This window comes from Herpailurus yagouaroundi, unplaced genomic scaffold, assembly GCF_014898765.1.
Source record: "Herpailurus yagouaroundi ecotype Mexico unplaced genomic scaffold, PumYag 198, whole genome shotgun sequence".
NCBI lineage: Eukaryota > Metazoa > Chordata > Mammalia > Carnivora > Felidae > Herpailurus > Herpailurus yagouaroundi.
Window position 1 is genome coordinate 35728369 of NW_024412429.1, and position 16097 is coordinate 35744465.

The 16097-nt window shown below is 38.8% G+C and overlaps 1 protein-coding gene across 1 annotated transcript in view; it reads right to left on the minus strand.

Moving 5' to 3' along the window:
* Nucleotides 1-16097, minus strand: part of LAMA2 (laminin subunit alpha 2) — a 395150-nt gene that overhangs the window by 59229 nt on the left and 319824 nt on the right. The window contains exons 47-50 of the mRNA XM_040449243.1: nucleotides 14126-14285; nucleotides 11218-11342; nucleotides 5581-5743; nucleotides 4760-4904 (exon numbers count right to left, since the gene is read on the minus strand). Coding sequence (XP_040305177.1) covers nucleotides 4760-4904; nucleotides 5581-5743; nucleotides 11218-11342; nucleotides 14126-14285 — 593 coding nt within the window. The remainder of the gene's footprint in view (nucleotides 1-4759; nucleotides 4905-5580; nucleotides 5744-11217; nucleotides 11343-14125; nucleotides 14286-16097) is intronic.

Consider the following 16097-nt stretch of genomic DNA (forward strand, 5'->3'; position numbering starts at 1 on the left):
TCTTTCACTAGGAATATTTATTTTGATATCCATCCATTTTGTGTGCAGATTACTAGCTCACTATTTTTATTGCTAAATAGTATTCCATTGTGTGGACTATATAACAATTTGTGTATCTATTAACCTGTTAACAGCTGATTTAGTGTTCTGTTTTTTGAGGCCCACAAAGAAAGACGCTATGGACATTCTGGTAAAGGTCTTTGTATGGAAATATGCTTCATGCGTCTTGCGTGGATACTTAGGAGTGGAATGGCTGGTTCATACAGTAGGTATATATTTAACCTATTAAGAAACTGCCAATCCAGTTACCAATGCAGCTGCCCATTTTCCATCCTCTTCAGCAGGGTATAGGAGCTCCAGTTACTCTCCATTCTTGCCAGCCCTGGGTATGTTCAGTCTTTGTAACTGTAGGCATTCTAATAACTATACGATGGTATCACACTGTGGATTTATTTTGCATTTCTCTAGTGTCAAATTCCACTGTAGCTCTTATTTCAAGCCATCATACATCTCCTGCCTGGACTATTATTGAACCTAATTGGTCACTCTGCCTTCAGTTTGATCTTCTGAAAATTTCTCTTCCTTATTTCTCCTTTCTCGGATTATTTCTTTACAGCCTCCTTTGTGGAGTCTGCCTTTATTATATCCCTTCGACACTGCTGTTTGCTTCAGGGCTTTGGATCCTCTCACTCTAGAAATGACTGCGTGGTCTTTCTCATCTCTATTCAGCTACAACTATTAATGACATGATAATGACTCCAAGCTGCCCATCTCTCCTAGAGCTCTGCGAAACCTCAGGTACACATAACTGATTGCCTGCCAATTACACAGCTTCCCTAGGCTACTCAAGATATTAAGAGTACCTTTCATACAATATGTCCAAAATAGAACCCAGCATCTTTTCTAGAAAACCTATTCTTTTTTTTTTTTTTTTTTTTGTATCCAATAGCTTGGTACAGGCACTAAAATATATTTTGTTGTTTAAGAAAAAGAAAGGAATTATTCTTGATGTCCCTTTTTAAAATATTTAGCCTCCATGTTGAGTATATCATAAATAAAGCTCCTTGATTTTAAAATGGTTGACATCTTTCATTTCTACTCTTTCCTCTCCATTCTTATGCTTTCATTCTCCTCACTGTTCACCTGGTTTACTGAGGACTGCAGCAGCCCCTGAAACTGTCAGATATCTACCCTTTAAAGTTTTCCGTGGGAACTTTACTAAAGCACACATCTGATGGTGTCACATTTTATTTTTTTTTTAATTTTTTTTTCAACGTTTTTTATTTATTTTTGGGACAGAGAGAGACAGAGCATGAACGGGGGAGGGTCAGAGAGAGGGAGATACAGAATCGGAAACAGGCTCCAGGCTCCGAGCCATCAAGCCCAGAGCCCGACGCGGGGCTTGAACTCACGGACCGCGAGATCGTGACCTGGCTGAAGTCGGACGCTTAACCGACTGCGCCACCCAGGCGCCCCTGATGGTGTCACATTTTAGATTAAAACTCTTAGTAGTTCCCTACAGCTTTTAGGATAAAGTTGAAATTCATAAGGCCTTTTATGAACTGGATCTGTTATCTCTCTAGCCTCATTTCATGAATTTTTTGGCAACATACATCCTGTTAGGCTATGGATTTACTTGTAGTAACTATAGTGGCCAACTGTATACTATAACTGTAGTAGCTATAGTAACTATAGCAGGCTACTCCAAGATGAGCCACTTATATACGAAGACCAGTGTGAGCTAAAAAGCAATCAAAACCAGGGCTCCTGGGTGGCTCAGTTGGTTAAATGTCTGAATCTTGAGTTTGACTCAGGGAATGATCTCATAGTTCGTGGGAGTAAGCCTCATGTCAGGCTTTGTGCTGTCAGCACAGAGCCTGCTTGGGTTTCTCTCTTTGCCTCTTTCTCTCTGCCCCTCCTACACTGGTGCACACACTCTCTCTCTCCCTCTCTCTGTCTCTCTCTCTCAAAAATAAACACATTTAATTTTTTTTTAAACAATCAAAACCATTCGCAGTGATGTGGATGGAGCTAGAGTGTATTATGCGAAGTGAAATAAGTCAGTCAAATACCATATGAGAGAGACAAATACCATATGATTTCATTCATATGTGGAATTTAAGAAACAAAGGAACAAAGGGGAAAAAAGATAAACCATAAAACAGACTCTTAAATGTAGAGAACTGAGGGTTACTGGAAGGGAGGTAGGTTGGGGAATGGGTTAAATATATGATGGGTATTAAGGAAGGTACTTGTGATAAGCACAAGTACTCACATCCAGGTATTGGATGTAAATGATGACTAAGTTCTATACCTGAAACTAATGTTGTACTGTATGTTATCTAGCTGGAATTTAAATCAATACTTGTAGGAAAAAAGCAACCAAAACCCAGTTGATTCAGGAAAAGCCCTTTCCCTCCCCCACAACTGCCTAGAAGAATTTAGATAGAGGACCTGCTCCCGGAAGAGCACTATCACCACAGATAATGACATTGCACTGTGAACTAGGTGTAGTTGACAGCAAGGCCTGTCTGATCAAAGTCCTCTGTGTGGCATTGTTTCTGAGTGGCTCAACAAACATTTATTCAGGAAACACTTACCCCCTCCCCCACCCTTTCTTTTTATCTCCCTGTAAACTGCATTCTTCCTTTTGAAGTCCCAGACCCCTATCTTCTTCTCAGTTCACAATGACACATATACCTCATTTTGCCTGTCTTTGGAATTTCCATGTGTGTGTGGATTCCCTGCATGTACACGATCAAATCGGATTTTGTCCTGTTAATCTGTCTCATGTCAATTTGATTCTTAGGTCCAGCTAGAAGGACCCAGAAAGGGACGGGAAATTCTTGCTCCTCAACATTAACGAAAGCCTTTCCCAAAGTGTGTTCAGCAGAATGCTAGTCTTGCATGAATGGAAAGATTTTAGTGATCGTAGAAGTTTGGGAAATGTTGGGTCAAACAGAGTAAAACACTTTTCTTAAGGCAGAGCCTCCCCCACGCAAATGTGCACTGTGCCTCTTTTATGCTGGAACAATGTATACAGCAGTACTCCAACTTATATAAGCACAAACCAGGTTTTGTTCCGACTGAGGAGTATCTCCAGACCTCCATATTACAAGGAAGAGCAACTGGAAACTGATGTCTGATGATGTATGATGCTCTCTGAGGCCTCTAGGCTCTCACACAACATTCACCTCTCTGAAGTGTCCAAAGGTGCTGTCCATCCAGTGAAGTTCTCAACTCCCGCTTGTGCCTCAGGGCATTCGCCAACCTCTCTGTGTGACTTAAACATCTCTCTCCTGAGATTCCTAGCCTACTATACTTTTTTTTTTTTTTAAGTTCATTTATTTATTTTTGAGAGAGCGAGAGAGAACATGCAAGCGGGGGAGGCGCAGAGAAAGAGAAAGAATACAAGCAGGCTCCTCACTGTCAGCGCGGAGCCTGACTCCCAGGTTGAAATCATGAACCTTGAGATCATGACCTCGGCCAAAATCAAGAGCGGGAGGCTTAGCCGACTGAGCCAACCAGGCGCCTCCATCTACTATACCTATTTTGACACAGCAATTAGCTTTTCTCACCATTGATTTACTTGCCTATCTCCCCCATTAGAGTGCAAGTTCCTTGAAGGCACGGACTTGTGACAGACCTCACTCAGTTCTTATGCAATACTTATGCAGTTCTTATGCGGTGTGTGCTTGCCAGATATTTGTTAAACACAGGAATGAAGAATGGTGCAAAGTTAAACCGAAATTCTCATGACATATCACATTGGCACAATGAAAACTAATTAGGTTTAATTTTATAAACAGAAGTATCAAAGTTCCATTTGCAGATATTGGTAATACTATAGTACACAGAGTGAGGGGAATTATACTTAAATAACAGTAGCAGCACACTAAGACCTAAGAGACTTGGATTTCTATCTTTCTTATGAGATCTTACATATATACGTCTCTGACCACATGTAAGTTTGAGCCTATGTTTCCCTTTCTCTAACACCAGAACAAAATACCTGCTCAAATCAGCAAATGAAAAAAATGTTGAGGGCGCCTGGGTGGCGCAGTCGGTTAAGCGTCCGACTTCAACCAGGTCACGATCTCGCGGTCCGTGAGTTCGAGCCCCGCGTCAGGCTCTGGGCTGATGGCTCAGAGCCTGGAGCCTGTTTCCGATTCTGTGTCTCCCTCTCTCTCTGCCCCTCCCCCGTTCATGCTCTGTCTCTCTCTGTCCCAAAAATAAATAAACGTTGAAAAAAAATTAAAAAAAAAAAAAGAAAAAAATGTTGAAAGAGTTCCTGAACTATAAAGAGGTTACATTATTGTTATTTGATTATTTACTTGCACACATACAAATATTTGGCCTTTTTAAAAAGCAAAGAACTGGTAACTGTGCGACCACCCCTACAAATTGCACATGTGAGTCGCTCTAAAGGAAGCATCTTGGTAAAATAAGAAGGAAAGACAAGCACACAACCTTTTCAAACCTACTACAGGATATAATTTTACAAGTTGTAAGATAGTTTGATGTTTTCAAATTAAGCTTTCAATGTTCAAAGAAAATGACAGAGAACCATTTGCCTCTTCAATCAGTCATGTGTAACCCAAGTCACCTATCATCTAAGCCAAAGAGATGAGTGTATCCGATTTTCACAGAATTTGTGAGTACCTAAAATTACAGACAGGGTCTTCCTCATGATTAGATACATGGGAACGTTGGATAGCATGATTAAGGCTCACAGTGCATTATCACCATAGAAACTCACCTTGTTTCTGAATTCTTGACAGGGTGAAGGATTTCCATTTCCCATCATTATGGTTTTGATTGCTGACAACAGAAGCCATTCCTGAACCCAGATCATAGCTGACTTTTACATGCCCATCGGTGAGTTCTACACTCATGAAATCTTTCTGTGATGAAGTAAAAATACACTAGTGATTAGATACATAGCGAAACATGAGTATTCACTTTCTTTGTGGGGTTTATAATAGGGCCTTATGGCTAAGTCACTAAATGTGTTGATCGGTAAGTGACATCCATTTTAGAAACAGAATTGGTACTAGTATTTTGTGAATGTTGGTGGGTGTGATATCGTGGTGTCAATGGTCACAACCAATTACTAGGGCATATCCTTTTATGACAGAAGAATAAAGGAGGTTCCTATGAAAACATATTAAGCCAACTAAAAGATATGTTCCCTGGAAGAATTTAATAAGAGATATTAACTTAGAAAAACAAAGAGGACATTTAGTACCACCTTTCAACTTAGGTGTTTAGAAGACTAAAGCAGTAGTTTTGCTGCTGCATGATTCCATACTGCAGGAATCTTTACTGAGTGCTTCTCTTAAAGGATTATATAGGGAACTATATTGAAAATAAGTAATAATTATATTGCATCTGTAATTGAATTTATCAATGAAAATATATGTTCTATCTGCATCACCCACTCTTGGCTGTCACACAGCCATCCCTGAATTCTTTGAATAATAATTGATAATTTAACAATAATTGATAATTGTATTGGAATCCTACGGAAAGAGGCAAACAAATGATCAATCATGGAAAATCAGCTGTGCATGTCTTTACCAGGTCTCGTGTGGCAAGGTACATCAGGAGAGCACTTGAAGAAAATGTCCTGAACTTGAACATGACAGTTGAGATGTTGGGGTACCAACGAATGGGGCGGCTGACCAATGCATACCCTTCTCCATCAAACTGAATAGTCCCCTCACTATCTTCTACCTGAGGACTGAAGAGAGACATTTCACATGAATCAATATCTGTTTTATGTATTCAACAGTATTCAATACATCAAATTGTCTTCTGAGACTCAATTGTGAGCTGTTCTAGGACAGAAACCATCCCAAATAAATCTTCAATCCTTCTATTTCTCTCCACCTCTACTGCCACCATTCTAGACCAAGTAGCAATCACCTCTTACCTGGACTTTATCTGGTGTTCAATAACTAAGTTATTGATGTTTTAAATGCTTTATGTTTTACTGAAATACTTGGTGGAAAGTTATGGTGGCATTTAAGTGTATCTTAGTGGTGTGAACAGGTGGGGTTTTGGATAGACTGAGAATGTGTTATTACATATCTCATGTACATAACATAATGGAGGGATTGGGCGCAATGGGTGAAGGTGGTCAGAAATACAAACTTACAGTTATAAGAAAAACAAAACATAATGGAATAAATGTCTCTACTCTCTAAATTATTGCTATCCAATAGGTTTTTCTGGGACAAATTAGATTCAGGCAATAAGGGATGGCTCTATCTAGTTCAGTGTGTGTTTTTCTGTGTTCTTCACTAGAATGCAAGCTATATGAGACCAGCTAGAGATTATGGGCCAGGCTTTATGTCAGTCACAAACTCGGCACCTAGTATGACACAGCTCAAAGTAGAATCTCATATGTGCAATGAAAGAGATTTTAGTACAGCAAATTGCCTCGCAGAGAATATATATTCTATCAATATTGGTTGAATCATTAAGAAATATCTAAGATAATCCTTGTAAAAATGACACTTAGAATCATTTCTTTTTCAAATGCAAAGTTATTTATCATCTATCAATCAACCTAATGGTGTTGTTACAGATTAAGTCTCAAATTGTGGAGATTTTTTAAAACTTTAAATATTGGCATATTAGCATCTGCTTGAACCTCTGAAATTGGAGTGCTGTATTAACTTGGGGATAGAGGGGAGATATTGAGAAATATTATAGCAATGTCATTGTAAAATAACCGGAGTCTAGAATATTATTTGCACGAAATCTTGGCTAATGATAAAACCAGCAGTGTACAAACATTAATTGGCTTGTGAAAGAAGAACTGTTACATATTTTAGTTGAGTTGGCTTTCTCTCTGTTCCTGGACCAGAGAGAAATAAAAATGAAGACAAAAAAGAAGGGAAGAGTCTTTACTGTGTCTTGCATGGTCAGGCCTTTGTAATTTTAAGTTATATCTAATTTAGAATAAGATCAGATGATGTCATACATTTTTTTCCTAATGTAAACTTAAAAGATGCTTTTCAATACTCCAGCAAAGTGTTAACTAAAAGTATGAGGAGCTAAATTAGTCTATTAATAAACAGTATAATTGGTAGTGAATAAATTGGCTATGATTGGGCCTTTCTTCATCATTACAGCAAGCCTGCTAATTTCTGGAGCACTGCATTAGAGATAAGAGACTGTTGTGTAGCATCTAGTAAGGAGAAGTTCCTTGAGTTCTTGAAGCCTAGGGTTTTGCATTAAAGCTGCCATGCTACCATTGACAGTCCTGAAAAGTGTTGGCGGTGGGGGGAGGGGGGGGTCACTGTTGACAGTTTTCTGGATGCTTTGAGCCAATGCCCTGGCACTTATAATTTAAACAAATAAACAAAAACATAAAGCCTCACTACACAGAACAAATATTAGAAGAAAAAATATATCACATTTTTTTGTTGCTGTTTAAGAACTCTGGGATATTTATACTCTCATACCCTTATGTCCTTAATCCATTAATTCCTTCAATATTAATTAAAAAAATAGCAAAGTAAATGGCAGGCACCTTTGAATCTGATGTGAGGACCTGCTACAAGTCCCCTAACCCTTCAGGTGTCACCTTGAGAGAAAAGGGTTAGATCAGTGAATGATTTCTAAGGCCTATTACGACTCCATTCCTTTAGAAGATTCCCTATTCAAGTAAAAGGCAACTCTGCAGGGGAGGGTTTTGTGCTGAGAACCTCTAAACCTACAGATGGAGATGAGCCCTGAACTTATTGGCCAAACCCAGGTAAGCCTGGCTTTAGATTGGTGACTTTGAGATGGGGGAAAAACGAATCCTTCCAGGTGTAGTCTATAATACTTCAACAACTAATATTATACTGGAGTGTTCTTACTCATTTTGAATATTTACCAGGAAAAGTAACTATTTTTTTTCTTATAATTAACATAAGTTAAGCTTCTTAACTGGCCTTTTGTTTCTCTTTTGAACTTTGATGTCTGGTCAATTTATTAAGGACTAATTATTTCTTCTATTTGGAACAGACACACTCTTCCACATGTAACTTGTTAACTATAAAACTACAAGTATATTGGGGTTTAGGACATTAACATTTCATCATTGTTTCAATATTTAGTTAATACATTATATTTGTAACAGTTTTTTTTCTATTTTAATTTTAATGTGATTTTTAGAAGTTTAAGAAAAATAAGATACTTTGTTTTAATAGTCCTGGCAGACTCTTTCTTTTCTTTTCTCTTTTCTTTTCTTTTTGATAATTCTTTCTAAAGCATAACAATTGTATCCTTTTACTGACTACTGAATAAATGAACATTCCTAAAATGGACATTCTAATATCTATAAAATGTTCTCAGTCTACGTCTCACAGCCTCAGCTTTTACATCTCCCACATATAATAATTTCTGGTCTAAATCTGGAATGATTGGTATTTATGTTAAAATATATGTGTTCTCTTGAAAATAAAACACTACCAGGCACTGGGAGTTCTATAAAAATTATTCCTACAAATACCAAGACTTACAGAAAAATAGGGTTGGTGCAGGGTCACTCAAAACTTATGCAACTTTATAATCAGAGTGCTCACAAAATTAACAATATTGATCAAAATATTAGCCTAGTTCAAAAAGCTATGTTATAATATTTAAAATGAAGAATTATTTCAGTAAATATAAAACTATACCTTAAAAGGAATAGGTGAAAGTCATTTGATGGCAAGGAGGAATGTAAGGAAGGGTTGACGTTGACGGTACTGAGTGACAGACGGGGCAAAAAGGCACAATGCTGGAGGGGGAGAACTTCCAAAACAGAGTGCTTGGCCAAACCAAGGGCAAGTTCATGGATAGTCTTAACATTCAGCTGCCTTGACTCGGTCGTGTAAAACTTTTACATGCTGGAAAGAACTTTTTGTTTTAAAGCTTATTTATTCTTTTGAGAGAGAGAGAGAGCATAAGCAGGGGAGGAGGGCAGAGAGAGAGGAAAAGAGAGAGAATGCCACGCAGGCTCTGCACTGTCAGCACGAAGCCTGACGCAGGGGTTGAAATCACACACTGTGAGATCATGACCTGAGCCAAAACCAAGAGTCGGACTCTGAGCCACCCAGGTGGCCCTGGAAAGAACTCTGTCCAAAACTTATATGACTTCCACACCTTACTGATATCATTCTCCCATTTGCCAATCTTGCCTGAGTAAATTCACACTTGTAAAGCAGAACAGAGTTTACTTGTCCCTTCCTTTTTTTTTTTAATTTTTATTAAAAAAATTTTTTTTTTTAACGTTTATTTTATTTTTGAGACAGGGAGAGACAGTGTGAACGGGGGAGGGTCAGAGAGAGAGGGAGACACAGAATCGGAAGAAGGCTCCAGGCTCTGAGCTGTCAGCACAGAGCCCAACACGGGGCTCGAACTCACAGATCCTGAGATCATGACCTGAGCCGAAGTCGGACGCTCAACTGACTGAGCCACCCAGGCACCCCTACTTGTCCCTTCCTAAGAACACTCTGGCTTTCCAGCCTTTGCTGTCCCTGGTCCCTGGAACTAGAATGCTCTTTACCTACTATCTGCCAGCTCCTCCTTCGGACTCTTACTCCAGGGCAAGGCCCACCTCAAATGTTCCCTCCTCCATGAAGAAGTCTAACACACTATTATAATTATATAAATTCATATAATATTTTATATACTAAAGGCACAAGATCTTTGCAGAATTTATAATTTGCATGTTATAATCTTAACACATTATATGTACTGCATTAAATGGACAATTGTTGATGATAGGCTTTTGAGAATCCTTTTTACAAATTTACCAAAAAAATGTTTAGGGAAAAGTTAGTGTTAATTTGTGAGTAGAGGAATGTTAATGTGAGCCTCATTGTCTTTGTTGTATCAAAAACATTTTACAGAAAACATTCCATGTTAGATTTTGTTGAAGATTATTCACCCAGCCACTTTAAACTATGAATGGGTTAGGCTTTTAAACTACCCTCAGTTCTGCATTGACAAGTCCATGATGTTAAGACGAAAATGGTAGTCTGCTATACTGATGGGGAATCTGGGTCCTGGCAATGTGCATGTTTCCTTCCAATTGGAAATTAAAAGTATGAACCACTTAGCACCTAGTGATGTTGAGCTGCTATGTGTGTATATTAAGCTTCTAGGTATTTAACTTAAATTTTATAGTTTTAATAGGCTCACTTGATTGTTGGGCTCTAAGTTATTTATGCTGAGAAATCCTTCACTTTTAGCTCATTGTTTTATATCCTCTATTCAGGTATATATAAGAATATCTATTCTCTATACATGCTTTTGTATGCTTGTTAAAATTTTAAAATTCCTACACTCTGGGGCACTTGGGTGGCTCAGTCAGTTGAGGCCCTACTCTTGATTTCGGCTCAGGTCACGATCTCATGGGTTTGTGGGATCGAGACCTACATCAGGCTCTGTGCTGACAGCATGGAGCCTGCTTGGGATTCTTTCTCCCTCCTTGTCTCTTTCTCTCTCTCTTTTCCTGTCTCTCAAAAATAATAAATAAACATTAAAATAAATAAATAGGCATTAAAATAACTAAGTAAATAAGTAAATAAATAAATAAATTCCTACACCCTAACCTCTATGTTGTAATTGGTGATGTGTATTATGGCACTTTCTCCTATCCTGTCTTGGCCCCTTCTTATCCTTCTCCACTTAAGCAGAATCTTCAAGTCCAATGGGTTCCCACTCGAAACACTTATAGGACCCTATGTGTTATTTGGAAAATCCTGTCGGAGATCAAATTGTACCAGGGTTCTCCATTTTGTTATAAACATAAGTGGAGTGTGTCCAAGCTCTGTGAAGCCTGAAGCTTAACAAGTTCAGGGAAAGCTCTCTTTAAGAAAAAAGAAATTATGATGACAGCATAGCTACAGATATGCAAAACCTCCTGGTGCCAGACATGAAGGGTGGTTGGAGTGGAAAGAGACAGTAGTCTTAACTGACTGAGGTTAAAATACCTTGCCCTGTAGATTTTACAAACACACATGACCAGTTAAAGTACCGCCAAGGCACCTCCCATTCGCCCAAATGGGTGAAAGGATTTGACCTTTTATCAGCTTCATGGTAAGTCACCTCTGGTCACGATCCCTTCCAACCCGCTCCATATCATCCACGTGATAACAGAATATCGTACAATAAAATTAAGTTTTTGTAAAGCACAGACCAGACCTTAGGGGAGTCCTCATCTCAACTAACCTGACAGTACATCCTTTGCAGTCACCTTCTTTTTCTCGGAAATTCCATAACCCTATAGGTTTGCTGTCAAAGTATGTTTCTCCCATACAGCCAGTGAATGTAACCACGCGTACAGCATCGGCCTTCTGCAGAGAGAAGCATTATATTTGTTAGAGTTAGAATTTCACAAGAAGTCTTAGAGTACCCACGAGAGGCATTGGCAGCAAAATCTGGAGTACTTATTATCCGCTCTTTGTGATAGTCTTGGCTTGTACATATTCATCTTTAACCCTATTATATCCTCACAGATCCTGGTTATTTTGCGCGAAGCCATTTTATCACCATTAGTAAATAAACACTTCCTAGCTTCCCGCTTCAGGTGAGCTAGTTCTCTGCTTTGAGATTCCATTTTTTGTCTCTAAGATGGGATTCTTAGAATTCAATTGGGTAATTTATTCATGGTACCACATTCAGTGCCTGACACAGAGGAGGTATTTAATTAATGAGAGCATTCGTACACCACTAAGGAGACATCTCTCTAAAGATCTTGAGAAGGGGCACTCACTGACTACATGGAAGGGGAAGAAACAACTCACATAGAGATCACTTAGTGATAGTGCTGCCCCCAATTTTTCATTTCCTCCTATACCCAAGCAGGTTTCCAACTCCGGAGAATGAAGGGAAAGAGTGAATTTGTAAGAGAAGGGACCATATTGTGATTCTCTGCTAGTATACACAGCATAAAGCCTATTAGGGCTCAGTAAATATTTGTTAAATGACAACCCTGGTGTCATTTTCACAGGAAAAGGTCTTAAACTTGATATATAACACAATCACAAAGGAGGGGAATGACCTGGTCTACTCTAATGAAACTTGGCTGTAATTTAAACAATGATTTCTTTTGGCATGGACACATTACAAATAAATTCTATATTCTGGTACCTATAACTTTAGAAATGCTTTGCCAAAGCTGACCCACAATTATCTGAGTAGTCTAGGGTTAAAAAGTGAATGGACATGTTTGGGTTTTAGAACACGTGTAGGAAGATGATCCCTGAATAGATAACGTTTGTAGTTACAATTTTGGGTGAAACTCAACATGTACATCTTTCTCTTGCTGTGACTCAATGGTGCACTGCCATGTAGAAAGAATGTTTATCACAGCCACTGACATTTACAAGTCAGAGCGGCCCTTGGAATTCTCTGTTATCAGTTGGAGTCTCTTTTAATTTTCCGGAGGTTGATTATCCTACTTGTGGATTCTATTTGCTTTTTGCTTTCCCTTCTTGCATCCTAAAAACTAGACTTGGGATATTTTCCTGCTCCTTTGAATTTTCATTAGCATGTTGATTTAGTTACTTGTTTCCAGCTTTTGGTTCATATTCTGATGTGTTAGGAGCCTTGAAACTCTTGGCCAAAATGATTAAGATTTTCTGCAGATTTCATTTGTCTGTTTTCTTTTTCCCTGAAACTGGCATAAAAAAATTTATTTATGCCTAGTGACATCTGAATAACAATAAGAATTATTTAGGATGCAATTTAATGTGTGACTACCACACCTTAGGCATTTGTTGTAAATTTCATGCACATAATCTCTCACTATTCACTGTGGCAGTGAAACGTGGTGCCTAAGGATGGAGGCTTCTGTGGCTGCTAACCTGTGTTCCAATCCCAGCTCTGCCTCTAACTGCTGTGTGACCTTGGTCGAGTCATTGAACTCCTCTCTGACTCCGATTCCTTAAATATAAAATGAGGAGGATATTATCTACCTTTTGGGGTTGCTGTGACAATTAAATAAGTTAATTCACGTGAATTCCTTATAATTTTACTTAGCACAACAGGGCTTTAAAATGTTATAAAAATTTATTGTCATACCTTTCAATATGCAAGCAAGGTAGATATTTTAGCTCTCTTTTTCTAGTTGAGAAAACTGAAGGCCAAGGGGCTAAGTGACTTGCCTGTTAGAGGCGGAGAATCCAACTTGGATTTGATTTCAAAATGCATGGTTTTTATACTACTCTGTGCTCCCCCTATATTTATCTTTCTGGGGAGGAGAGAAAGTTGGCAACATGACTATATATTACTATGTGCCATATATATTTATATGCTGTTCTAAGAAATGAGGATGGTTTTAGTGTGTAGCTCTGGAATCCATTCCAATACTTTCGAGTCACATCTCATCCACGAAGCAAATAAAACAACCTCGCTCTCTATGAAGGTTGAGTCTCATAAATTTGGGGTCACCCTGGCTTTTCACATTTTCTGACTAATCCCATCCCGAGACTATTCTGACAAGCCCAGGGTTATCCATTGTATTTGGTTGTGTTCTTGCATGTCACTGACACGTCGTTTTTCCATTTAATCAACATGAGCTTCTTTTAAAATGCAGGCACTTTGCAATTTCAAATGCACAAGGACCTGTCATGAAGCAATTATGAATATTAAGTGCAGTGCTCTATAAGAATGAGGGGAAGAGCAACTTGAAAACTTTAAAAATCCGACCATGATTTGGAAGCTTATGACTCCTGTGATATTTCCCAAGGTATTCATAAATCTTTTAATTAGATGGAAGTTTGAACTTTATAGCACTTCGTATCAATAAATCATAAGCTGATTCAGAAAAAGGGGTATACTGAAAACACACTTTGCTCTTGAGGCAACTGAAACAAGACTGTAAAGAAAACAGGTGCCACCGATAAGGGCAAAAGAACCGTTAAGTAAATACGCATAGGCTTAAAAACATTGTGTTTCCAGACTGAATAGTCAGAGAAGAAGAAATTCCTACTAAAAATATATTTATGTTTTCATACACACATGAAGGAAAAAATAGTCAAGTTTTTGCAAAACTTCATCATGCCTTCCCCTAGAGTCATCACATCAGGTCTTATGTACAGAGATGAGATCAACAGAATGGGAAAGAGAACGCCACCTTCAGTTTCCCAGTCAAGCCACCAACGAACAGCATCGCGTTTGCATCCACATCAAGAATAGTATACCCTGGAGGAGACACCGCGTGGTATGTACTGGGCACAATGCTGGCTTTGGGTCCATCCAGGGCTCTCACAGAAATGGTCCCGTTCCTCCCAGTTCTTGAGGGGTCCGCGTTGAAAGGAAGTGAAAGAAAATACAGAAAATGGAATATGCATCACATTTACAGGAACTTCAGTTTTAAAAGGTATGAAACAAAAGGACTTGTTTTGGAATTTTCAAGAGATAACTGGGTGCTGAGCTTCAAAAGATCTGGATTCATTACACTGCAAGTCAAAACCAAGAGTCTGATCTTTGCTGGATGCTGACTGTCAGATTCAGCCAGGGACCAGTAAGCAACATACTCTGACTCTGCACCTGGTAGTTGATATGAAACGACGCAGTAGCAATTAGCTGATGGAACTGCCAGTGGTTAAATGGAAAACCTTTTTCCTGTTGCTTTCCAAAACACTTTACTATCTACCAACACATGCTATTTCAACAAGTTCATACTACTTTATTTAGCATTTTGTCTAATTTAATTCAGCAAGTGAACCCCAAATGAGCCACCCTTCTGCATTATAAGCTCCATCGTTTCTCCTAAAATCCCTTATTATATCTTGGATCCAAACTTGCTGAAGTAGAGTCTTCCTGGAATTGTGCATCTTTTATTGTTTGGCATATACCATCTTAACGCATACAGCATAATGTCTGCTCTTCAGAGTTGTGTATACAAATTGCATAGAAGAACTGTGCTTTTAAGTTCCATTAATAGAATTCTGAAAGCTGTTATTATTTTATTTCATTTTCTCAAGTGATTGATGTCTATGACTTGTTAAATATGAAACACCGCTCTCTCTTCTGAGATAAGCGGCCACAACAGAACTTGAGTGTCTCTGTCTCTCCCTGCTGTATCATTTAGGAAATCTTTTTCTCTCTGAGGGTGCAGTGTTAACCGAAGTACCTGGAAACAACAGAATGAATTTATCAAATAAGGTTCTTCTTCATCTTGCCAGATCTTACCAGTATCCCTTCTGATTGAAAAATTGACCTCTGTGAATATAAGTATTCTTAAACTCCTAGTACTTTATCTCTCCCCAACCATCACACATGCAAGCGTACTATCTGCTTTCTCTCTCTCTCTCCACGCACACGCACACACACACACACACACAACATACTGTCTGTCTCTCTCTCTCTCTCTCACACACACACACACACACACAAAACATACTGTCTGTCTCTCTCTCTCTCTCACACACACACACACACACACACACACACACACACACACCACAACACATTCTTTTACTAAAGATCTAAAAAGGAACTAAAAATATTTCTTCTCATTAGGTTTTAAGCTTTAATATGGAAACATTTAAGCATATGCAAACCCAGAGTAAAACTCTTTGTATTCATCATCTACATTCCAGGGTTGCTTTACACAACTCTAGCCCCAGGCCCTTCACTCTACCTCTCAACTACTAGCTACTCTGGGTTCAGTAGGTGTTGGGAATAAGGAAAAGATGAGGACATGAGGGAAAAGGATTGAGGACAACAATGGGTTCTCTATATTATCTATACACTGCTAGAAGTTAACTGAATTAAAGCTTCAAATACAGAATGAATCAATATCTTGTTACTTTTCATTTTAAGTAGTATGGGCCTGACATACTATATATTTGTGCCAGCATTTAGAAACTGCACCTGCCTGTAGGCAACGCTGCTGTGTAGAGTAGAGGAGCTGAGCACTCGAAGACAGGCGCCACTGGCAGCTTTCATGCTCTGTTTTGTGCTGAACGAGGGCAAGTCCCAGGTAACTTCTTCAGGGGAGAGAGTATGACTGATAGTATGATGGTATGGCTATGAGACAACCAGATGCACGGTCCAGAATGGACTGGTCACTCTGGTCAGTACCTTGAAGGTTTGTCAGT